This window comes from Podarcis vaucheri (assembly GCF_965113315.1).
Source record: "Podarcis vaucheri genome assembly, chromosome: 9".
NCBI lineage: Eukaryota > Metazoa > Chordata > Lepidosauria > Squamata > Lacertidae > Podarcis > Podarcis vaucheri.
In genome coordinates this window covers 6,468,277-6,493,294 of record NC_138767.1, presented here as the reverse complement: position 1 = coordinate 6,493,294, position 25,018 = coordinate 6,468,277, and the positions used below count along the sequence as shown (strand labels likewise).

The window sequence follows — 25,018 nt, the reverse complement described above, 5'->3', positions numbered from 1 at the left end:
CAATGCTCTCTGCTGGGCATTTCTCCACCAGTTGCTTAGCAAAATGTTAATGTTATTTAAAAGCTTCACATTTTTCAACGCGTTCAGTAAATGTTTCCCTCCTATTTGATTTATTTGGCTGATTTTCAGCTGTGCATTTTATTTGGTTCATTGGTGTGTTGTCCTCTTGTACTGTTATCTGACAACTGATATTGGAAGCTATATTTGATGTTCTGTTATAATTTATTTTTTCAAGTAAATGTTTCCGTCTGCCTCTGTAATTCTGGTTTCCTTTCAGCTGCTCTCTACTGGAGGTCTCAGATTGATAAATTCTTCAGCATGCTCTGGAAACTGATGGAAGATTTAACAGATGTAGCTCTCTGCTTTAGTGGAAAGGTGATGAGGAAGGTCCTTTCTTGACAAACATAAGTTGAATTTTACTTTTAGCTGGGGGAGTTGACGGTGTTCTCAGCCTGTATTTTACAGGGTGCATCAACTGACCACTGAAACTGTCTGGTAGGCTGAATTGGAATTGGAAGGAAAATCCTCCTCCAGTTTTAGGCTAGTTACCTTCCCCCATCTCAATAAACATGGCTGGGGAAATGTTTCAAATTCCTACACGCCCGTATAGGTTTTTGAAGCCTACATCAAAGTTAGGCACTCTGCGGCAGTGATGTCTACAACTGGTTGTTTAAAAGGTAAACTGGCATTCCTCATCAGTGGGAATTCCACAAGAGATTCCAGACACCACATTGTCCACAGCAATGGCACTCTTTCCCATGATTTATTGCACAGCTGGAGTTCTGGAAAGAAACCTGTGAGATCTTGCCATTACCTTCACTGGGGCTAGACTTCAAAAGATTGTTCAAACTAGCCATGGTTAAGTCTTGCTATTTATTCCTCTATTTTTAATATACTTAGATCCTGCTCTTCTTTGGAAAACTCTGAGCTGTCTTCTTGCACTCCTGGTGGCCTCCCATCCCAAATATTCATTACATTCCTACCTGCTTTGATTCAACACTCGTGTAGCTTTCGATGCCTCTAGGAACATTTCGATATATGCCTCTAGGAACATTGCCACAGTTCTTTCTTGTTTTAAAATAATGATTAGAAAACTCAGGTAGTGCAGATCTATAAATGGCTATTAGCTGCTGTAGTTCTAACACAGAGTTATGTACACACAATGCATAGTTAAAATATGGAATACCCTCCCACAGGATGATGACTACCAACTTGGATAGCTTTAAAAGAGAATTATGGCTTGCCGATCGGAAGGTTGGCAGTTCGAATCCCTGTGACGGGGTGAACTCCCGTTGCTCAGTCCCAGCTCCTGCCAACCTAGCAGTTCGAAAGCACGTCAAAAGTGCAAGTAGATAAATAGGTACCACTCTGATGGGAAGGTAAACGGCGTTTCCATGTGCTGCTCTGGTTTTGCCAGAAGCGGCTTAGTCATGCTGGCTACATGACTTGGAGAAATGTCTGCGGAGAAACGTTGGCTCCCTCGGCCAATAAAGCGAGATGAGCGCCACAACCCCAGAGTCATTCGCGACTGGACTTAACTTTCAGGGGTCCTTTACCTTTACTTTCTAAAGGTTTCTAGCTAGGATGACTATGCTCTGCCTCCACTGTAAGAGGCAATATCCCCCTGTTATGCCACTTATAGGAAACCACATGATGGGAGAGGATCGTTGTACTCAGGCCCTGCTTATGGGCTTCCTGTAAGAGCAGGATGATGGGCTAGATATGCTTTTGGTTTGTTTGGGAGAGCTATTCTTAATTTTTATAAAACATTTATATACCACACTTTCATAAGAAATATACCAGGATGGTATACAGCATAAAAACGTAATAGAGCAATAATAACATTGATAAAAGCATCAGTAATATGTCAGTGAAAAGTGGTGGTTTAAAATAAAAATAATTAATGGCACATGGGCATAAGCACAGGACCAGGTGCTTGGGGATGGCTGTCTTTTTCATCCTCCATTCTGCAAAACCCAATGCAGTGAATGCACCTTGGATAAAATCTGCCTGCTGCTCTTCTCTTAAGAACTGGACATCTAATAGGTTATAAGCCCACTGGGCAGGAACTTGCTCTGGCAGGTGCTACGTGTGGTGCAGTGTTGACTCTAAATACACAAGTGTATCTGATGACATGTGGGCAGCAGACCTGAGCTTGAGTTCTGGAACCGCTGGAAGGTTTAGACGGCAGCCAAGAGAATGCGAAATGCGCTGGTGGTTAAGCCTACACGAGAGAGATCGCAGTTGGTTGGTTGGCATCCGTCTGTTTCTGGAGACCACGGAGGAGTGCGCCTGTGGGGAGTGAAGCCAAGCTGTTGCACTTGCTGTGGCTGTAGAGACCCATACAGGAGGGACATGTTTTGTTGCATCTGGGACAGATGGAGGCATCTGGTTGCGCAGCTGTAGATGCTCCATGGTGTTTCTTCTCTCTTGTGCTCCTTCCTCCTCTGATCACTGCTGTGGATGCATGACCTGACTGTCTCCAGGCATTTGCGGCCATCTGCAAGGGATTCTCACAAGCAGGGCTGATGTTGCCAGCCTTCATATCACAGGTGCATATATCTTTGTAACACAGAGTTGGTCTGGGCTTGGTGCCTGAAGCCAGCTCCCCATAGAGCAGATCCTTAGGGGTCCTGCCATCAGTAGCCAGTGGTAATACAGTGGTACCTCGAGTTAAGAACTTAATTCGTTCTTAACCTGAAACTGTTCTTATCCTGAAGCACCACTTTAGCTAATGGGGCCTCCTGCTGCCGATGTGCCGCTGCCACTCGATTTCTGTTCTCATCCTGAAGCAAAGGTACTACAGTGGTGCCCCGCAAGATGAATGCCTCGCAAGATGGAAAACCCGCTAGACGAAAGGGTTTTCCGTTTTTGAGCTGCTTCGCAAGACGATTTTCCCTATGGGCTTGCTTTGCAAGACGAAAACGTCTTGCAAGTGTTCCGGTTTTTCCCCGCTCCCCCCCTTTTTCTAAGCCGCTAAGCCGCTAATAGCCTTTTAGCCGCTAATCCGCTAAGCCTTTAATAGCTGCTAAGCCTTTAATAGCCGCTAAACCGCTAATAGCGCTAATCCACTAAGCCGCTAATAGGGTTGCTTCGCAAGACGAAAAAACCGCTAGACGAAGAGACTCGCGGAACGGATTAATTTCGTGTTGCGAGGCACCACTGTATTAACCCAAGGTACTATTTCTGGGTTAGCGGAGTCTGTAACCTGAAGCGTCTGTAACCCGAGGTACCACTGTAATGCAAGTAGTTACTCCAGCTGCTTTGAACTTAGGGATTTAACATAGCCATAGCACTCAGCTGAAAAGTCTACTCCTGTGTCGGAAGGTGGGGGGCATTTTAATATCTGGAGCTGTCCCTTTAATCTCCACCTGTGTTCTATATCCTAAAACTTCCTGAACTTTTAACCCGGCTGGTTTTTAGCCTGGCTCTGTTCCTGAACTTGCTAACTCATTAAGTGTTTGACGTCTGGTTTTTCTGATGAGAGCTGGAACTGCTCCATTGTGCGTTCATAACCCTGCTGGAAGTGACAGTAGTTTGCTGCAGGTGTCTGCCTTGTGTGCTGTTATCTTGAGAGGAACCCCTGGGGTCAAGTGCTGGCACTTGTTCCCTTCTAATCATGCCATCTCATACATGTAATGGCACTGAATTATGCCGCTTCCAGGCTGGGCCGGAATCTGCTGCTTCTAGCAGCCCTCGGCGTATCTACCTTCTTTTGCCAGCTTCAGATTTTGCTGGTTTCCAGTCCCTCCCTTAAGTCTGCAGCAGACATTTATTTCTATTAATCAGTACTCTCTGAGCAGGTCAGAGCCAAAATTCCCAGTTGTAAACACCATCATGAAACTACTGATTAAGAGAGGAAGTGCTGTGGTTATGAATTATGGGCAGTAGCTTTTCCAAGCGAGCGCAGTTGCCTTTCGTTTACGTCAACCCATAGGTTTGCAAAAACCACTGTCAAGTGTTGACATCTGATTACGAGGGTTGATTCTCACTGAAAACCTGGCTGTACCAGCTTATATACACAACTAAAAATGTCTCTTTATGTGTTGGTTTGTAGGTGGCTAACCTTGTTTGGGGCAAACACCATACATCATTCTGGGTATGACTTTTTTCTGTAAAAATGGGTCTGATTTTTTATCTTTAGAAATAAATCTTGGAGGGGAGGCTACAAAAGACTTTTTGGACTCAGAGTACCACAGCAGGGGATCCTTGAGAGGTGTGTGTGTGTGTGTGCGTGTGTGTGTGTACACACACACACACACACACACACACACACACACAATTTTCTATATTGAATATATGAAAGAAATCCACAAAAATGAACAGTTAGAACATAAAGCTAAGCAGGGGTCAGCAAACTTTTTCAGCAGGGGGCCGGTCCACTGTCCCTCAGACCTTGGGGGGGACGGACTACATTTTGAAGGGGAAAAAATGAACGAATTCCTATGCCCCACAAATAACCCAGAGATGCATTTTAAATAAAAGGACACATTCTACTCATGTAAAAACACACTGATTCCCAGACGGTCCGTGGGCCGGATTGAAAAGGCAATTGGGCTGGATCTGGCCCCTGGGCTTTAGTGTGCCTACCCATGGCTAAAACAATAATAATTATTTATAAATTGCCTGGTCTGTCCACATAATTATGTTTACTGTGTGCCCTTTATGCCTTCTTTTCCCACACACCCTATAGAATGAAGAACTGTCTCTATTATCTGTTCCACAAGAATGCATAGTCGACTTACATAGGTTTAACTTAGGTGATTTCAGTTTTACACTCTTAACAGCCAAATGGCCAGTTGAAATCGCACAACTTAAACGCGTAGAAGGCAGTGATCTTAAAAGCTCTTCTTGTGCAGGTTTTTACTGGCATGGAAAGAGCTTTTAAGCTTTTCTGCCTTGCTTAGGAGGTAAGACCTGTTTGGTGCACCACCTCTGGAAGGTAAGATTGCTTGTGGTTCCAATGGGTTGTTTTGACTATACACAATATCAGCCTTATGTGCTATCCCAGGAACATAACACCCACGCAAGACGCGAGTCGGCTGCATAGTGTTCGTTCTTTTGGTTCTTCTGTTCCAATGTAAACTGAATAAAATTAAACCTTCCTGAGTAGAACACACCCTATTTTATTTGGTCCCTATGCAAACAAGCCTTTTGTGTCAGATTATCTGACATATGTAGGAACCAAGCCTTCTTGTACCAGGTTTCTACTGTGACTCCTTCAAGATGTTTCCCAAAGCGAGCAGCCACTGTTCTCTTTGCCATAAGCAGGAAGTTAAAATGGACAAATGGGGGGGGTGGATCTTGGGACCTACAAAACACGCATGTGAGGGCTGGATACAGCCCACAGGCAAACAACCCGTTACAGAGGTTGCCTTCACAAAATTAAAGCACATCACAATCTGACCTCATTTCATTCCCTTGGATACAACCTCATGTGTGTCTTCTGAAAGGCAAACGAGGCCAGAATATAGCCTACTGGCTTCCTTTCGGATTCTGTGCTGGTCACATACTAGATCAATTCTTAGTGTCTTATCTAGAATTTTTTAGAAGCAGAATATCTATTATGTATGTACTTTAATGTTAGTTTGTGTAAATGACAATCCAATAACATGTGGTCCATGTGTTCTTTTTGTTATTATGTTATATTCATGGTGTCACTGTTGAAAAACCAATAAAATGCATGTATCCTACTTTGCCCTTGCAGATATTTATATGATTTAGCAGTGTACACATATTAAACACTATAAAAATTAAATGTTTTACCTACAACTCTTCTGCTGTAATTTTACTGATGGCAAATCAGTAAAATATGTAGAGTGTATCTCTGTGTCAAAGAGTGTGTAGGGAAGAAAGTAAGAAAGTTAAAGGATAATAAAGGAATTTTTTTAACACATTTAGGTCCTGGTGGTTCTTTCTAGATGGGTTCTCAAGTCCTTAGTTAAAAGCCCTCCTCTCTACGCCATCTCAAAAGTTGGCTCAAAGCGCTTTGTGTCTTAGATAAAGAATCAAGAAGAAAAAGGAAGTCATCTCATGATTTCCTAGGCCAGAAAGGAAGTTCTCTGGCACACAAAGATCCTTTCTTTAAATGAAAACTTCTGCCTTCAATCTTCCAGCTCTGCCTTCTTAATAGAAAAAAAACAGTTTACTGGAAGAGGGAGGGACCAACTCACTTTGGACACAAGCCAGCCCCTGTCAGCCACAGTTAGCGGGGTGAAAAGGCTTGTGTAAACCAATCAGAGAGAATGATGCCATTCTAAGCTCTGCTTACACATCCTTGTAGATTCAAGCATTATTTTAACCATTTATACTTGTTAATAGCTCATAAGAATGAAAAGTGTGGAGGAAAATTAGGAGGCATTCCTTATCACAAAGAATTCTATATGGGCCTGTACATCCAAACGAAACTTTAGGGACCCGTAAACACATAAGGAAGGGGGCACTGGGGACAAGCATGCCAACTCCACCACCACTGTCATTTTCAAACTTATTTCCATGAGGATGGGGTTGCTTCCCCCACATGTGTTTACTGTCACCTCTTTGGAACACCTGAAGAGAGGGCTGAGGAAGAGTGGAGATGGAAATGGGTGCAGCAGAATACAATGGAGAAGCAGGAAAGATGGGAATGCAGACGGGACTTTGCTATGTAAGTGAGTCTTGAGAGGGATTGTCTGTTTGCAAACATAAACAAGCAGCATAACTGAAGGCACGGAGCAGTGTGAAATGCCGGGGTCTTGGAACTTAACTCAGGCACTTGTGTTTTCTTTGGAATGAGTCACATCGGGGCTGTGGTGTCTTTATGACATATGGTTTTATTCACACATGTGTACAACCTTGGGACGCGGGTGGTGCTGTGGGTTAAACCTAGGACTTGCCGATCGGAAAGTCGGCGGGTCAAATCCCCGCGACAGGGTGAGCTCCCGTTGCTTGGTCCCAGCTCCTGCCAACCTAGCAGTTTGAAAGCACATCAAAGTGCAAGTAGATAAATTGGTACCGCTCCGGCAGGAAGGTAAATGGCATTTCCGTGCGCTGCTCTGGTCTGCCAGAAGCGGCTTAGTCATGCTGGCCACATGACGTGGGAAGCTCCCTCTGCCAATAAAGCGAGATGAGCGCCGCAACCCCAGAGTCGTTCATGACTGGACCTAATGGTCTGGGGTCCCTCTACCTTTACCTTTAATTGAAGGAGAGGGGTGTACAGGTACATGTCTTTTTTTTGCTGCTGTGCTGCCGGGGTGAATCTAGTGCTTTGCCCAGTAGCATGGTAGCAAAAGATACATCTTCAAGAGAAGATATAGTCCAAGAGAAGCCAGCTTCTGCCATAAGTGCAGCAGCAACCTCGCCAAACAGGCAGCCAGCATTGCCCTGAGCCTTGGCTTCAAGCCGCAGCCAGCATGGTTCAGAGCTTCTTTGTAGCAGCCTGCTCCAGCCAGCCCACCTGGCTTCTGTGCCCCTCCATCTTTCCAAAAACCCTTGCCAAAACTTGACCTCCCCTTCCGTTTGCATCACGGCGCACTGTAACCCTGGCAACCTCTTCCTCTGTGCCCAGCAGTGTCTTCTGTTTGAACTGCCCATTTCAGCCTTTGTTTCTTAATAGCTTATTTCCCCGCTAGCCATGTCAAGCTGGCATGGCTTGTTATCCCGCAGTGTTTGGCACTGTTTTAGTCAAACCTTTATCAATTCTAACTTTTAACAAGTTCAGGAATCGTGGGTGGCTTGCAGCTCTGGTCCCCCAAACCTGTAGCAATACAGATGACTCCGTAGGCCAGCAGTTATTTCAGACTGTCCACCCTCAAGTAACCCTTTCCACTGCTACTCATTTCCTGAGTAATGCCAGTGTGTTCTGAGACGTATTTTTTGCACCAGCTAAGTTAATGCAAAACCTTTGCATGCCATGTTGCGTATGTGCATTGCAGGAAAGATAGGAAGCTTGACATTCCCTCCCACCCTGGAATTCTCATTGAGAAACTCCTAATAATAATAATAATAATAATAATAATAATAATAATAATAATTTATTATTTATACCCCGCCCATAGTTTGAAAACCACTGCTGTGGGTATTAAGGGTGAAACAGACTTCTGATGTTGCACTTCTCCAGTTTATTTGAATTACATAGCAAAGTCCGGCTTTTGATAAGTATTTTGTCTAATTGGTAACCTTAATATGTGCTGTTTCCTTCCAATAGGTAAGAGTGCTGATTGATTCCGTTAATAGCAAATCCTCTGGCTGTCAGCCGGTAACGGAATAGTTACTTTGGGTTCCACAGAAGGTTCCCATGAGTTTGTGCTTTTTATGGCTTTCTAAAAGGCACCCTGTTTAAAGTGGTGCTGGGCATTTTAACCTCTTTCTCATCATATGATGTTTTTTTCATTTCCTCCCACTTTCAATGGGCAGCATTGTCCAAACCTGCCTTGTTTTCTGTTTTTGTCCATTTCTCCTCCTCTCCCCCGAACTGCTACTGTAAGCCGCGGTTCAGTCCTGAAAGGGAGAAAGTTCTTGGAGATTTTGAATGTGTGTGTCTTTGTCATCTGAGGAACAGTCTAATCATTCCATAAACACTGGCACGGCTGCCCTTCTCCAAGCAGAGAGACAGAATTTAGAAAAGAGCCTTGAAGTTTTCTCCCATGGAAACCTCAGCGTACTCGGTTGGTTTTGTTTTTAGCATTTAAAGCGCTGAAACAACTTGAAGCCAGGTTACCCAAGACTGTGCTTCTCACGCTATCTGATTGCTGGACTGGCAATTTACACACACACACACACACACACACACACACACACACACACACAAACACACAATGCTAGGGACCAGTACCATACAGTATTTTGTTCCTGAAGTGCCCCATCCAGCCTGGGCTGTGGGGTTGCTCGGATCCAGCAACTGATGGTTCATTGACTGGCACTGATCCATGGGTTGCTTCATTGAGTAGCACTGATCTAAGACATATATAATAATAAAAAATAATACAGTGGTGCCTCACAAGACGAAAAGAATCCGTTCTGTGATTCTCTTCGTCTAGCGGTTTTTCCGTCTTGCGAAGCAAGCCCATTGACGGATTAGCGCTATTAGCGGCTTTTAGCGGCTTATCTGCTGATCGGATCAGCTGATAAGCGGCTTAGCGGCTTAGAAAAGGGGGGGGAGGAAAAAAAACAGCAGGAACTCGCAAGACATTGTCGTCTTGCGAAGCAAGCCCATAGGAGATTCGTTTTGCGAAGCACCTCCAAAACGGAAAACTCTTTCGTCTAGCGAGTTTTCCATCTTGCGAGGCATTCGTCTTGCGGGGCACCACTTCAATAATAAATTTTTATTTATCTCCCCTAACCCTCCCCAGCCGAAGCCAGGCTCAGAGCGGCCAACAACAACAAAAGTAACACAACATTCTAAAATCAATTCATTTTAAAATCAATTCAAAATCAAATTCATGGCAACCGTTGGGCTAGAGTTCTGTGAGGATTACCAAAGGAGGGGGTCAGACTGTGCCTTGGCCAAAGGCCTGATGGAACAGCTCTGTCTTGCAGGCCCTGCGGAAAGATGTCAAGTCCCACAGGGCCCTAGTCTCTTGTGACAGAGCGTTCCACCAGATCTCTTCCAGGCAACTGTACTCCTTCGACTGGGCATTGCCAATAGTGCTTCGTTTCACTACTGCTATGGTCTGTTGATTCAGAATTGAAGGGGGGCAAATGCAAACATAATAGCTGAAAGGGACTGGGTCTAACCAGGCTTTAGAGCAGTGTCACAGAGGTTAACAACAACAACAACAACAACAACAGTTTTATTTACACCCCACCCATCTGAGTGGGTTTCCTCAGCCACTCTAGGTGGCTTACAGCATATATAAAACATAGTAAAAAACATATAATTGTTGTTATATTTAATCATTTCATTTATGAATCTCTTCCCATTAGACATCCAAAAACAATTTACAGTGGGTGGAATTCAACGTTGTTTTATGATGCGTGTCCCATCAGCGCAAGCATTGTAGCTTGGCAGGCAGAACAGTCCCCCCTCCTTCCCCACACAAAAAAGTTTTGGTGGTTCTCCTGACACCCCAAGCTAATTTTGGGGGAGACACAAGGGGAGAGGAGTGAAGCCTAATTGGTCAAGCTCCACACAGGGCTTGGGCTGACTGGATTTGTTAGGTGAATCCCGCCCAATGTAATAAAAGCATATATAAAATAGTTAAATATATACAAACAGTTGCATATATAAAACATTTCTAAAAACATGACTATATGTATAAAAATAGCTTGAAATAGCAACAGCAAATGTATAAAACAATTCAAATCCAATACAGCTACCAGCTGGGTCAGCAGTTGAGCACAGAGGGGAGTTGATACCTGAAGGAGCGTCTCCACCCCCATCGTTCTGCCCGGACACTGAGGTCCAGCGCCGAGGGCCTTCTGGCGGTTCCCTCATTGCGAGAAGCGAAGCTACAGGGAACCAGGCAGAGGGCCTTTTCGGTGGTGGCGCCCGCCCTGTGGAATGCCCTCCCATTGGATGTCAAGGTGATTGACAACTACCTGACATTCAGAAGACATCTTAAGGCGGCCCTATTCAGGGAAGCTTTTAATGTATGATATTTTAGTGTTTTTTGGTTTCTGTGGAAGCCGCCCAGAGTGGCTGGGGAAACCCAGCCAGATGGGCGGGGTACAAATAATAAATTATTATTATTATTATTATTATTATTATTATTATTATTATTAATGGGGACCCTGATTATCAAAGAGTACCAAACTAACCTCAATCTTCAAATAATTGCTTGCAGAAAAACTCATTTATGAGGCTAATTGTATTCTATTGGTATCCTGCACTGCCATGTAATCCATACACCACATATTTCACTTTAGGTGCTAATCACTTTCTGCCTATGTTTAGAATGCATCAATATCTGTACACATGTTTTGTGGTTCCTTCAAGTCCTCTCATTTTAAAAAATGAATTTAGAAATAGTACTGTGCACCAGCAAAAAATATAACTCTATGATTCTCTGATTTTGTGAGACAGAAGAGAATACCTTCTTTAATACAGAGTGATTTGACACCACAAGTCAAGTTCTATGTTCATTCAGTATTCAGAGGAGAATAGTCTTATAAATCATTTGTGTAAGAGCAGGCAGTCTGTGGGAAGTGATTGTACCCTACCCTCAAGAGTTCAGCCCATGGATCCTGGTTTGCTGCTCCTTTCTGTATCCTCCTCTTGGTTTTATTTATTTTTATTAACAAAATCAATTTATCTCTCATTTGTCAGAAGACCTCTTAGTAGTTTAACAAGGAGCTATCTAAAACATTCATTAAAACTACTGAGAAAAGCAAACATTAAAAACAAGCTAACATAAAATCTTTAAGTATGACCAGCAATTTAAAAACAATGATACATAATAAAGTTACATATTAAAATTGTTTGTCTTGGTAGGCTGAAACCATAGGAACCAACTTTTTGGGGTCAAAGACCCTTCCCCCCCAAAAAAAATTGAGGGGCCTGGGCCTACCCAAAGTTGATAGGCATTGCCATTCAAATGGTGTGCATTCACCACATTATGTGATCAATAATGCAGGGTGTGGCTTACCTGCCCGCCCCCCAATATTTTATTCAAGTTGGCACCCCTGGCAGAAAACAATGGGAACTGGGGTCAGCTTTGCCACTAGTCAGATCTTGGAATACCATTAACAGGCAGCAAATTATCCATTATTTGGTTTATCAGTTATATTTCCAGCATTCCTGGGTGTCCCATATGGATCTTCTAGCTCAAATATTAAAATTGTTTTGCTTTTGGGCCACCTGTGACTTGACCTGATCTTATTACTGATTTCCCAGTATCATCATAGCAGTTACATTTTATATATATATATAGAGAGAGAGAGAGAGAGTGTTGCTGTGGCAACAAAACTGAGATTACCAAGGCACTGATGTTCGTCGCTGAGTTAAATGTAAACTTCTTCCCATTATGAGACATGTTCAGGATAGATCTTTAGAGCCACAATTAAGCATCATTTGACTTAAAAGCAAATGTCTTCTAATACGAGCAATCATTCGTATTGCAGTTTGCAAAATGAGCACAGCGTTTTTATTTTAAAAGCTGTGATTTAAATATACATAAGCATGTTGGGGACCACCCATTCAGGTTGGGGAGGAAGTATACCACGGCAAAGAGTGATATTTTATTCCTCTTTTCTCTGTGATTTTCTTTTGACTGAAGGGGGGAGGGATCTTGGACCTGAAACTGCTGAGGGACCTTGTCTTGTGCTTAGTCTTTCCTTCTCTTTATGGCTTCAGGGCTGTGGATGGTTTGGTGGGCTTGCTCCCTTTCCTTGGGATCCAAAACCATTGCCAGTGGTCTGTACCATCATCAAAGTACAGTGAGTGAGGCTCGGGGTGAGCTGCCATGATGTGTCAGTAGTTAAGAAACTCCCTCCCCCATCTGAAGGTTTTAGAACAGGGATGGTAGACGTGGTGCCTTTCAGATGTTGTTGAACTACAACTCCTATCATCCCTGACCATTGGTTATGTGTTCTGGGCCTGATGGGAGTTGTAGTTCATCAATATCTGGATGGCACCATATTGGCTACCCCTGCAGTATGATATCTTAACAGCTTTCCCCTGCCAACCATGAAATAATTCTGCGGTTCAAGCTGTCAAAGGCTTTCGGAGGTTGTATGCACAATGTCCTTTATTCAGGGTGTGGAGCTGTAGTGGTTGGGAGTTACTCATGCGTAAACCTTCCCGTTTGGAAGCTTGGTTGCATAGTTTAAACCGTTTTGACTGCACAGCCCATCTCAGCGTGGCTGCCTCAGTCGCTAGCAGAATCTGTCTGTGGGCGTTTCTTAAACCTTTGCCAGCATAAAAGCTGTTTGACACCCAATCGTCTCCGTCTCTCATTGCGCGGAAGTCTCCTGCGCAGGGAGGGCGTGGGTAGTGGAGGACCAGGGCTCTCCTCACTGACTTCCAAGGAAGAATCCCGGAGCTCTTCCCCCGCTCCCCCCATTTGCCCTCCTGGATCCTTGGTGTTACGCCGATTTCCTTCCCCCTCTACCAAGCTGCGTCTCCCCCTGGTGCTGGTACCTTCTCCTGCAGAATCGGGGAGCCTCTCCTTCTCCTGTTGCTCTGATGTCAGTTCCCTGACAGGAGCTGACAGATTTTAACAGTTGGGTTACATTGGCTATATTGTGTTTCTGTTTCTTTCCCAGCAAGGAGAGAAAACGTGCCCTTTTATTTTTCTGAATTCTGTTGGCGTAGGAGAGCTTTCTAATTAAAATCCACAACATGTACCACAACCTCCCGCCCATGCATATTAAAGCAAGCCGTTTGTGATGCACCAACAGTCCGAAAGCACAAATGAGGATGTCTGTTCCGCTTTTACAAACACTTCCCTGCCTGGTCACCTGGAGGCAATTCTTATTTGCCGTAGGCAAGTGGCTGTTTAGAAAATGAGTGTAAATGTGCAGGTGGTTGGTAACTAAATCTTGGGTATCTAAAGTGGATTGGCTACAGGTGCAGACGTTCATAGCCATTGGTGGTCCGTCTATTTAGAAAGCTCTTTGTATTTAAAATGAAACACAAGCCAGCATAGGTTTCAACCTTGAGTATACATGCAGAATGTCTGGAAATATTGGGAGGTAATTTGTATGTTTTCTCCTAGTTTTGGTTTTTTCCAAGAGCTGGAGAGTGTCGTGATGACTCATCCTTTCTGTTTAACTACAGAAAGTGGGTCAGGGGAGTTAAAGGATGATTATTGGCAACACATCAAAGGCTAGCTCTAAGCCACAGAGACCCAAGTGGGACTTTGGCACCAATCCATTTCAGTGCACAGAAAAATACACTAAAGGATTAACAATAAAACATTTCTTTTTCACAGAGTCCCGTGTGTTGGGAGAGGCAGGAGAAACTTTTGCTTTGTCTTGAGAGAAGCTAGGCTATTCTGCCTATTCAATTTATACAGAGATTTATATCTCATTTCCCTCTCCAACTGGAAGTACTAGCTCACAAAATGAAACCTACATTAGCAATAGGTAATATCAAAAACAGAACAAAGAATTGAAGTAAAACATATTAAAAAAATGAAATCCCGGCCCCTAAAGTACTGGCATTTAGCTGGCTACTTAAAACATATCTGTTCCACCCAGACTTTCTCTGAGGAATGATCCATGTTGATGCAGTAATCTGATCTGTTGATTTATAATGTATTCTGCATTTGTTTTATTGATGGAATGCTATTGTTGGCTTTATATTGTTAGTCACCATGATATTTTTGCGTTAATGAAGGTGGTATTGAAACTCTGGTAAATAAATAAATATCAATACAGTAACGAACAGCAGCTGGAACTGTGTCCAGAAATGAATTGGCAAGCAATGCAGTGTGCTTGCTTCCTGATGTGTTAGAAAGGAATTTGGAAGGGGTGAGTTGATAGGCAAATGGAAAAGAAAAAGACGGGTGCAGAGCATCATATGCTTAATGAAAGCCCAGAGCAGTTCATATGAGTTAATGGCATGTAGCTCATACTTTTCAGCCATCGTAGTCACATCTTAATTTTAGTGTGGGCCTAATCTTCAGTGGTTTTTTGTTTTTGTTTTTTTACTATCACATTTTCAATTTAGCCTGCATAATTCCGAGTACTAGAAACGCACCTTTCTGTTTTTAAGCAAAAGATTTGGCATAGGTTTGGGTCAGATCCCACTCAGCCATGAAACTTACCTGGGTTACCTTAAGCAGATTTGTCTTGATGTAATGTGCCTTTCAGAGTAATTGACAGAGGGTGCAAGAAGACAGTGTAATGGACACAACTCTCACGAGAGTAGATTTTAAAACTGTAAACATAATGAGCAGGTTTGACTTTGGAAAAGTTCCATTTACTTTCAGGTTGAGTGTCCTAATTACAAAACTTAATCATAGTGCCTTCCAAACTGGGGTTCTTTGGAACTTATAAGAGATTGCGGAGAGGAACCTTGCCCCTCAACCACTGCTGGTTTTCATTGTGCAGTGCACAGCCAATAATAATAATAATAATAATAATAATAATAATTTTTATTTATACTCCGCCCTCCCCGGCCAGAGCCTCCGTGGGGCATACCAGGAGAGGTGGTCCCGTGGGTATGTGGGTCCTAGGCCGCATAGGGCTTTAAAAGTCAAAACCAGCACCTTAAACCTGACCCTGTACTCCACCGGGAGCCAGTGCAGTTGGTAAAGCACTGGATGAATGTGATCCCATCGCAAGGACCCCGTAGGGAGCCTCGCAGTGGCATTCTGCACCCGCTGGAGTTTCTGGGTCAGCTTCAAGGGCAGCCCCGCGTAGAGCGAGTTACAATAATCAAGCCTGGAGGTGACCGTCGCATGGATCACAGTGGCTAGGTCAGGGCGAGAAAGGTAAGGGGCCAACTGCTTAATACGGCGGAGATGGAAAAATGCCGCCTTTGCTGTGGGTGCAAACTGCGCCTCCAAATGGGCAAATGCTCGAGGATGTGCTTTTGTAGCACATAATGGGATAGCAAAGACCCATGGATCTGACCAGCACCCTAGGACATGCTGCAGAATCCTCTGCAATGTGCAGGGGTCCCACGGCAGATGGCTTGGTGTGGTAAGGCGTTCTCTGTGCACAGAAAGTCTTTGCAATGACCTCACCTCTCTCAGCCCTTCCCCTTTCTTCAAGGAGTAAAAATGATCTACCTTACACAGTTCTTGTGAGAATCATATGAAGCACTTGCAAGCACTGCATAAATTCTCTGTAGTTAATGTAAACTGCTGCCTCAAGGGACTAAGATGCAGTTGCTTCACCAACTTACTTTGCTCTCGTTACAGCAGTAAACCTCTGAGTGTCTACCTAATGCCAGAATAAGTCTTTGTAAGCCAGATACTTGCCTACATTCTAAGCAATGATATATGGTGAGGATTACCAACTGCTGTGTTTTGTGTACTCTGGAACCAGCTTAGCATGGACTGCTTTATCCCATATCTGACTACACGAAAAGGTGTTTCAAAATATGTTTGAACATGGGTACAAACTGAGTGTTCTGAGCACCTGCAGAGTGCATGGTCTTAACCTGGAGGGACAATGTCATGTGGAAACAGCTGATAGGATTTCCAGGTCAAAGAAGGTCACATCCAGTTAGCCTAGCGACTCTTTTTAAAGAACCAAACTCCAATACTTCCCATTTGTTTCTCCTTGTACAGTATTGCTGATGCCTATTATTGAGTTCTTTGCAAAAATGATTGTGGTGTAATACATTTTTCCTTCCTGCTCCTCCCTCCCCCTCCGCCTTGTGTGAAACCAGAGGCATGATGTCAGGGTATGTGTGTTTTTTCTGTGAAGTGCGCAGGATGCTGCATCTAGCCAACAGCTGTGTGTATGCTGATAACATTACAAGCATTTCCCCTCAGTTTCTGTATCTGTATGGGAGGCGTGTGCACAGGGGAGGGAGCCATAATAAGACTTAAGACATACAGTGGTGCCCCGCAAGACGAATGCCTCGCAAGACGGAAAACTCGCTAGACGAAAGAGTTTTCCGTTTTGGAGGTGCTTCGCAAAACGAATCTCCTATGGGCTTGCTTCGCAAGACAAAAAGGTCTTGCGAGTTCCTGCTGGTTTTTTTCCTCCCCCCCTTTTCTAAGCCGCTAAACCGCTTATCAGCTGATCCGATCAGCAGATAAGCCGCTAATAGCGCTAATCCGTCAATGGGCTTGCTTCGCAAGACGAAAAAACCGCTCGACGAAGAGAATCACAGAACGGATTCTTTTCGTCTTGCGAGGCACCACTGTAACTTCTTTTTTTGTATCCACACCAAACATTTATTTTATTATTTTTATTTTGACAAAGTAATAATCATAAATAAATAAGAATAACCCACCCACAATACCATTCCATTGCAACTATCCAGCCTCCCAAAATTCCAACACCTCTTGCAATGGTTTGACCCCTTTCCATTTTAACAGTACAGTGGTACCTCAGATTAAAGACACTTCAGGTTACAGACTCCAATAACCCAGAAATAGTACCTCGGGTTAAGAACTTTGTTTCAGGTTGAGAACAGAAATCACACAACGGCGGTGCGGCGGCAGCGGGAGGCCCCATTAGCTAAAGTGGTACCTCAGGTTAAGAACAGTTTCAGGTTAAGAACAGACCTCCGGAACGAATTAAGTTCTTAACCCGAGGAACTGAAGGAACTAAAAGGAGGTGGACAACAATTAAGGATTTATTATGTTTTCAGAATGCATTGGAAAAATTATATAGAAAGGTTTATTGTGTACATTCAAATGTAAGATAAAATATATGCAAAGGGACTTGACAGGAAGTCAAAGTTGAAGAAAAGATTTTGGAAGTTAAACGGGGAAAATATTTACTTTCATTATTATTATTTTGTGTGCAAGTGTGGGCGTCTGCACATATAAGTGTTTTTGTATGCAATGTTTGGGAGGAAATAAGACGGTAAATAACAAATAAACTAAATATTGATGTATGTAATTTTTATTTCTTAATTATATTTAGTGGTAGTATGGCTGTATTGTTTTTTGTAACATAAAATCATTCAATAAAAATTATTTATAAATAAAATAAAAAGTTATTAACCCGAGGTACCACTGTACAAATTCTACAAACACCTTCCATATCTCCTCAAAATCATTTCTCCTGCATATTCCCCACATGTTAATTTATCATTAAAAGCTATACCCCACACCTCTTTATACCATTCTTCTATTTTATATTCACCTTGCCCCTTCCACTTCCTAGCTATTATAATTTGTGCAACTGCCAATGAATTTGTGAGCAAGTCCTTCATAGCCTACGAACCTTCCACCCCATCGTAAATTGATAATAATGCTACCTCTGGACTTTTGGTCAGCTTTAACCCAGTGATTTCTGTTACCTCCTTAAACACCCTTTACCCAAAAAATTGTACATATTTACACGCTCCACCACATGTGAACATAACCCCCAGTTTCCTGGCACCCCCTTTACTTTTAAGATACTGCTGTCAATTTATTTTGCAGCGTTAGGTGATTTGAGAGAAGCTTTGACTAGCAAACATCTTTGCTGTGATAAAGTGACTTCCATCTTGTTCTCTAAATTAAACAATGTTGAGAGGGTGTGTGGGCCCTTTTTGCTTGACATGATAACACCTGCAGCCCCTGGAGCTCATCTTTATCAATAAGTCCGTATTGTCAGATGCTGTTGGTTCCCACCTGATATTTGTCAAGAAGCCCTCTGATATCCATAACATATTATTTCCGGGGTTGGCTTGAGCTTCAGCTCCAATCTTACGATCCTAGCCAGATCTCTGGAAAAGTGTGTGCATGCAGATTCCTCTTCTGAACTGATCATCCTTCCCCCACCTCCAAAACATCTGCTTTACCCCCACCTTGAGTAATTTCTACCAAAGGAGACAGTCGATTCTTAAAATGTTACTGCTGAGAGGGCTGTAGGAGCAGGCAGCTGTGTCTTAAAACTGATGTAATTTTAAATCACGTCAGAGCTATGCTAGCTAACTTGCCGGACAAAGAGGGACTTGAGCCACTCTGCTCAGTTTTCTGATTTCTTGGTTCTCAAAGGGAAAGGGAAACTTGCTGGCATGCCTCCCCTCCCTTCTTTCGAAACAGTCAAACTCCCAAGTGAAAGTAGGATTTTCTTTCTTTGCTATGGAGAGCATAAAACCATTCTGTGACGTAGAGGCTGTCCTAATGGTTTCTGGCATGCTGAAGGACACTTGCAAGGACCACTGGAAAAATCTTACAAGCCCCTGATTCCAGCCCTGCATAAGGACAATTTGTTGTTTTTTAATATAAAGTCCTTGCTGTCATATTCCTAGAAACCCAGGATATTTGCAGCCCTGCTAAAAATCTGTATTCGTTTGAAACAGATTTGCTACTAGTTGGCACTGTTTAGCAATCCAAACTGTTTGGAGTGTATCCATGCGATGAAAATGGTAGTCCTCTCTCTTTGTGAAGAGAATATTAGGCCCTGGTGTTCGTTCTTTACCAATGTGAATCAAAATCTTCATGCCCACAATCTATACTGATGGTTGCATATGGCAAAGGAAAAATGCAGCTGTTGCTAATAACAGTTTCTCCCTGAACATAAGCAAAATAAGGGGACTTTGCCCAGAGAAGCTGGCAACCTGCATTTCAACAGTATAGAAGACTACAGAGGAAGGCAAGGGTAGTAGGGAATGAAAACACAAAAACTTGGTTTTGCATACTTTAGGTTTGCTCCATTGGTGGTGAGGATAAGGGTCAAGTGAAAGGCTTCACAGAAAGAGTGGGTTTTAAGGAGTATTTCAGAGAAAGAGAGAGATGACTCTGCCTAGATGTCTGAGAGGGCAGTTGGAGGAAAGTAGTGTTTATCTTATGTATGGCTTCAGTATAAGTATTTCACTATCATTTTCAGTAACTTGCTTTATTTATCCTTCAGTGTCCATTTATGGGGTAGGCTTTTGGTTTTTTTCATGTTTTTTTAAATGATAACTCCATTCTGGCACAGACCCAAACATGCAAGGCAAGTGCTGTGCACTTTTAAAGCAAGGTAGCTCTAGAACTCCTTGTCTTGAAAATCCATATAGCTCTAAATTAGGGCAGGGGAACAAGTTGCCCTCCAGATGATGCTGGGACCAACTCAGCCCTAGCCAGCATGGCCTGTAGTGAGGAATGATGGGGTTTGTAGTCCAACAATATTTGGAGGGCCACAGGTTCCCCATCTCTGCTCTAAGTTATCATATGGTGATGATCAGGATTGGAATACTTGCTCCCCATTTTTGTCTCTGGTCTAAAGTGATTTAGATACTTAATTTCCACACTGATGCACAACCCACATGTAGTCATACTACCTTTTATAAAACCTTGTGAGAGATCTCTAGGTGATATATAGATAGTTGTTGTGGTTGTTGTTTTTTACAACTTCTTCCTCCCCTCTCCCCAAGTGACAACCAGATTTGCAGTGGGAGTGCTGTTGGAGCAAGGATTTCTTTTTGTGCTAATGCCAGAAACTGGGAAAATGAGTATCTGTTTACGCTAGAATAAAGAATTGAAATTCATGGCCTCAAGGCTGCTATCTTGGGGATACTATCTTGAAATAACTGTTGTCTACACAAATAAAGAACTCCACATTCTGTTCCAACCTTCCTCAAGCTGTGCTGGCTAGGACTGATAGACATTGTAGTCCAAAATATCTGGAAAACACTAGTTAGGGGGAGGCTGTCTTAATTGCTGTCTTGGTCAGTCACCCTTGAATTATTCCTACTTAAACAGTGATTGCTAGTGTGTGCTACCATGCTCACGAGATTAAAACCCAAGATCCACACTTTTCTTAGGGAAGCAAGCCAGCATCACAGCCCAGAATCCATTGCATACCTTGAGCATGTTTGCATACATGTAAGAGAGAAACGGCTTTAAAAAAAAGACGTTTCAAAATTGTAGTCACTGGTTTTCCCCCAACAGAGGCTACTATGCTTTCAGCTGCAGCAGGAAATAGTCCAGTGACTGTAGTGGTCCCATATGATGGTATTTTAAAGTTGGAGAAAGCTACACCACTTTTTTATTATTTGAAAGCATAGAACCTCTGATACAACAGGTGGGAACTATAAATGAAAATAATCTTCAGAGAGAAAAAATACACATCCTAAAATCTGAAAAAGTAATCATTAGGTGATGCAAGGATTCTTGCAGAAAAACCACTAGATTCTGTTTTGTTTTTTAATAATATTTTATTAGGTTTTATCCATAAAAAAGTTTAGAAAAATACAAAAAACGAAAAAGATACAAAATTACAAAGTACAGAAATACAGACATTGAACACAAAAAAGAAAAGAAAAAAGCACATATAAAAAGACAAAAATTATTTCTTTCGTAATTTCTCCTCTTTGATTAACTTATTTTCCTGACTCCCTCGCGTCTCCCATTTTTGTATCCCTTTTAAAAGTTAGTTCAGCAAATCCATGTCCTGTTAGTCTATCTATTTATTAATCCAATCTTGCATTTTACCTTGTTGCTAAAACCCCTGCAATTCATTTCAATGTCCTCAACATTCAAAAATTTACAATATTTCTGCAAATACATTTTAAATTTCCTCCAGTCTTCTTCCACCAACTCTTCTCCCTGATCTCAGATTCTGCCAGTCATTTCCGCCATCTCCATGTAGTCTACTAGTTGCATCTGCCATTCTTCCAAGGTGGGTAGGTCTTGTGTCTTCCAATGCTTTGCGATGAGAATTCTTGCTGCTGCTGTAGCATAGAAAAACCACTAGATTCTGAACTCTCAGACCTTCATGTGTCAATGTACAATATTTGTAACGTCTGGCTTGCACTGGCTGTACTTTGAACATCTATGAATTAGCTTTCCACACTGCACTTCAGGCACCCAGCAGATCTGTTTCACCCTGTTTGCCAACAGGGTGTTTCACTCCTGTGCCTGTATATATAGGTGTAAACTCTTTGAAGTCATCCCAGATCTCCAGAGACCCAAGAGGCACTTCTCAGGGACTTAACATGCTGGGCAAACGAGTTTTGAAGACATTCCATGGCCAATTCTCTATGTGTGGGACTTGGTGCTTTTAGGGCTCATGCTTCCCTCTTTGGTCCAAAGGATTCTTGACCTAGTTGACTATAAGGGCCAAAATGGATGTGATGCTGAATCAGTCATTACAAGACATGTCAGGGTGGTTATTTTTCTAAATTTAATATTGGGCACAGGAGGGACCAATCTTTATCCAAGACTGCAGTGTGCAGGGAGGGGAGGCACAACTTTACTTCCCCCGCCTTGGTTCTAACAAAAATCCCTCCCTTTCTTGCACCACTGTTATTCTTAGGGGAGAAAAGCTGTCTTTGGGAGGGGGCATTTCATTTGGAGCTGTGTGTGGATGGAAGGATAAAACCTCCCCTCCTTGCTGGGTGCATTCTTCATTTATGTATTTAGCACTGCATCTCGTTTGGGCCTCCAGATCTCCCTGCAGATAGTCAAAGCTGTCTGTAGCTGGGAGGATTTGGGTGGTGTGTTCAGGACTTCTATGACTTCATTCTTGTCTGTGCATCCAGAGGTTGGGAAGGGCCTGGGCTGAAGCAGATAGAAACTGGGTACGGTAACAGAAGCCATTGCAAGAGAGTCGGCCAAGTTGTAAGCACAGATGTGCTGCTTTGGCGTTGCAGCGGTTGACCCTGCAGGAAAGTCTCCAAAGAGGAATTGGTGAAAGAGCTTATTACGAAACCAAATGGCCTACAGTGTTATGAAACTTGCCTTGTTGGTTGTCATCCCTATCTTACTGAAAGCCAAAAGAAAGCTTTGTTTTGGTGAGGGACTCTTAAGAGTCTGCTTTGGTTCTATATAGTAAGGTGTCATTGTTGTTGTTGTTAATTGTATTTAGAGGTAGGAGGTTCTGAGTCTTAATACAGTGGTGCCCCGCAAGACGAATGCCTCGCAAGACGGAAAACCCGCTAGACGAAAGGGTTTTCCGTTTTTGAGCTGCTTCGCAAGACGATTTTCCCTATGGGCTTGCTTTGCAAGATGAAAACGTCTTGCAAGTGTTCCGATTTTTTTCCGCTCCCCCCCTTTTTCTAAGCCGCTAATAGCCTTTTAGCTGCTAATCCGCTAAGCCTTTAATAGCCGCTAAACTGCTAATAGCACTAATCCGCTAAGCCGCTAATAGGGTTGCTTCGCAAGATGAAAAAACCGCTAGACGAAGAGACTTGCGGAACGGATTAATTTCGTCTTGCGAGGCACCACTGTACCTTCCTTAAAAAGCCGTCCAATAAGTTCATGGCTAAGGAGCAAATTGAACTGAGGATTTCCTGGGTTGTACCTCGTGTCTCATTTTCTGCCCTATAAATGTGCTAGTTCTGAATGTTGCAATTCCCTGGCACATAACAGAGACACTGCTTCTTATAAAGATCTCTCTTGGCTCCCTTCCAAAAGTGTGACAGGTGTCAATGCTTAGGTACTTCTGATGGTAGGTGAAATGCTGGCAATGCAAACTGGGTTGTTAATGAAGCCCATCTGTTTTGTTTCTCTTCCTCACCTCTCAGGCCAACATGGGTTCATGCTTCCTTGTCATCCTGCTCAGCAGCTGCCTGACATTCCTGGGAGCAGCAGCCAACATGACCACAGGTAAAGCATTATGTCATTTTCAGTTTAATCACTGAACATATCAAGGGGGAATGGGCATGACCACCTTCCTGTTGCAGACATAACTTAGTAAATGTTCAAATTTTAAAAATGTGTTTTAAGTAATCAGTGTTCGAAAATTCCCATTGGTCTAGGCACATTTTGTGACAGGGAATTTCATTAGCGCGAGCAGTTTCTGAGCTCTGGGTGCAGTACTGCGCCTAAGATTTTAGATTAAAACTGCAGAGTGGAAGGAAAGGAGCACCTTTTTCTGCCTCCCCACTTTCCTGAAAACTGGCGAAGAGACCCTCTTAAAAATATTAGGGTGGTGGGCAGGGGAAGGAAAAATGAGCATAATATTTTAGCTGCAGTTCATTCATTTTCAGCTTTGTATTCTTGTAATTAAAACAGCGTGCCTAGACATTCCGTTGTTGCGCCCATAACCTAGGTTTAAGGTGCCATGTAGCTCCTAGCTTTCATATCTTGGTTTCTAACACTGTAAGTAACAAAACTTCCAGCACTGCAGTCTAAGATGATAAATGGGGTGGGCTGGGGTGGGGAGAGTGGCTGTCAAAAATTGGACAGAAGCACCTGTCATCCCCTTCCACCGGTTCTTCTCCAGATCGAAGCCTGCATATTTTTTAAGCAGTCATTGGTTTGGTGTCTTAAGTAAACAAGACTGCTAGAACTTTGGCATCAGTCTGAGCAGCTTTCCAAAGATAGGGGGAAAGGGAGCTCTATTATGTAGTTCTGTGCAACACTTTATAATAAGGGTAACAGTTCTAGATGCGGAATGAAAGATACCGAGGGCCGGGGAGAGAGGGTGTGTGTTGTTGGGGGTTTGTGTGGAGGGATTGAGCAGCCAAAATACAATAGAACGATCCTTGGAAAGTATCTTCCAATATCCATAAAGGGCAACGTAGTACTAACAGTTTGCATGCTGTCTTCTGCGAATATTTATTAGGCTCGTAGGTTTAGATTTGTTAATTTTGGATGAAATAAATCTCATTCTTAAACTGGGAGGCCCTGCTACTCGTGGAGAAAAACCTGGCGCTCATGTCTGTGTGTGCAAGATCAGGTGTGGGGAGCAACATATCCTGCCAATTTCCCTTTTGTTCTTTTACTTCTAGTGCTCCCTTCAACGGGTTCTTCCTTGCTCACAAGTTCCATGAAAACTGCCAAGACGCAACCAGCTAGCGGGAAGCCCACAAGCCCCACCAGTAGCCAGGCTCCTTCTCAAGCAGCGTCTCCTGCCATGGCACCAAACCGTACTACTCCTCCTCCTACAGCCACAGACTTCCTGCCTGCCACGATGGTCAGCTCTCCAGGCACGGAGGCGACTGGGCCCACTTCTGCGTCCACCTCCCTCTTGACAAATGCCACACCTTCAGTTCCACACACGACTGCTGGAAATTCAAATCTGGTGACTGTAGAGGCCAACACCACAACAGCAGTAACTACGCCAGAAGCCTTTGACACCTCAAGTACGGAAGAGCTTTGCTATATTTCATTTGTGCTCCCATACATATGTTATGACCGGTAGCTTATGTGTGTTTAGCAGCTTCTGTGAGTAGTGTGCGGCTTGTTCAGTTACTCTCTCTATTTCTAGTTTGGGTGTTGTTGTTTTTCTAGTGTCATGTCATCTTATTCACTTAGGGTCACTGCTTTATGGCATGCTAAAATGTGAGGGGAACACATGCTAAAATGTGAGGGGTAAAAAAAATTAGACTAGATAATGGACCCAGTCCTCTGATTCCTTCAACTTTTTTGTGTGGTCCACAGTTAGTGTAAACTGCTCCAGACCTACTTGGTGGGTTAATGCTAAATATCTTTTGAGATTGGGACTGTCTTAAAAGTTGCCCCTTCACAATGAGGGCTGGACTATACATGGTTTTCAATATTGTGATATATCACCAGCTAAACTTCACAATATATCATGATGTCCAAAA

General features: G+C 43.1%; 1 protein-coding gene across 2 annotated transcripts in view; it reads left to right on the top strand.

The window, feature by feature from the left end:
* Positions 1-25,018, top strand: part of PTPRA (protein tyrosine phosphatase receptor type A) — a 148,370-nt gene that overhangs the window by 80,253 nt on the left and 43,099 nt on the right. For both annotated transcript variants that reach the window (XM_082236403.1, XM_082236402.1), the window contains exons 3-4: positions 22,991-23,072; positions 24,200-24,553. In XM_082236403.1, coding sequence (XP_082092529.1) covers positions 22,991-23,072; positions 24,200-24,553 — 436 coding nt within the window. The remainder of the gene's footprint in view (positions 1-22,990; positions 23,073-24,199; positions 24,554-25,018) is intronic.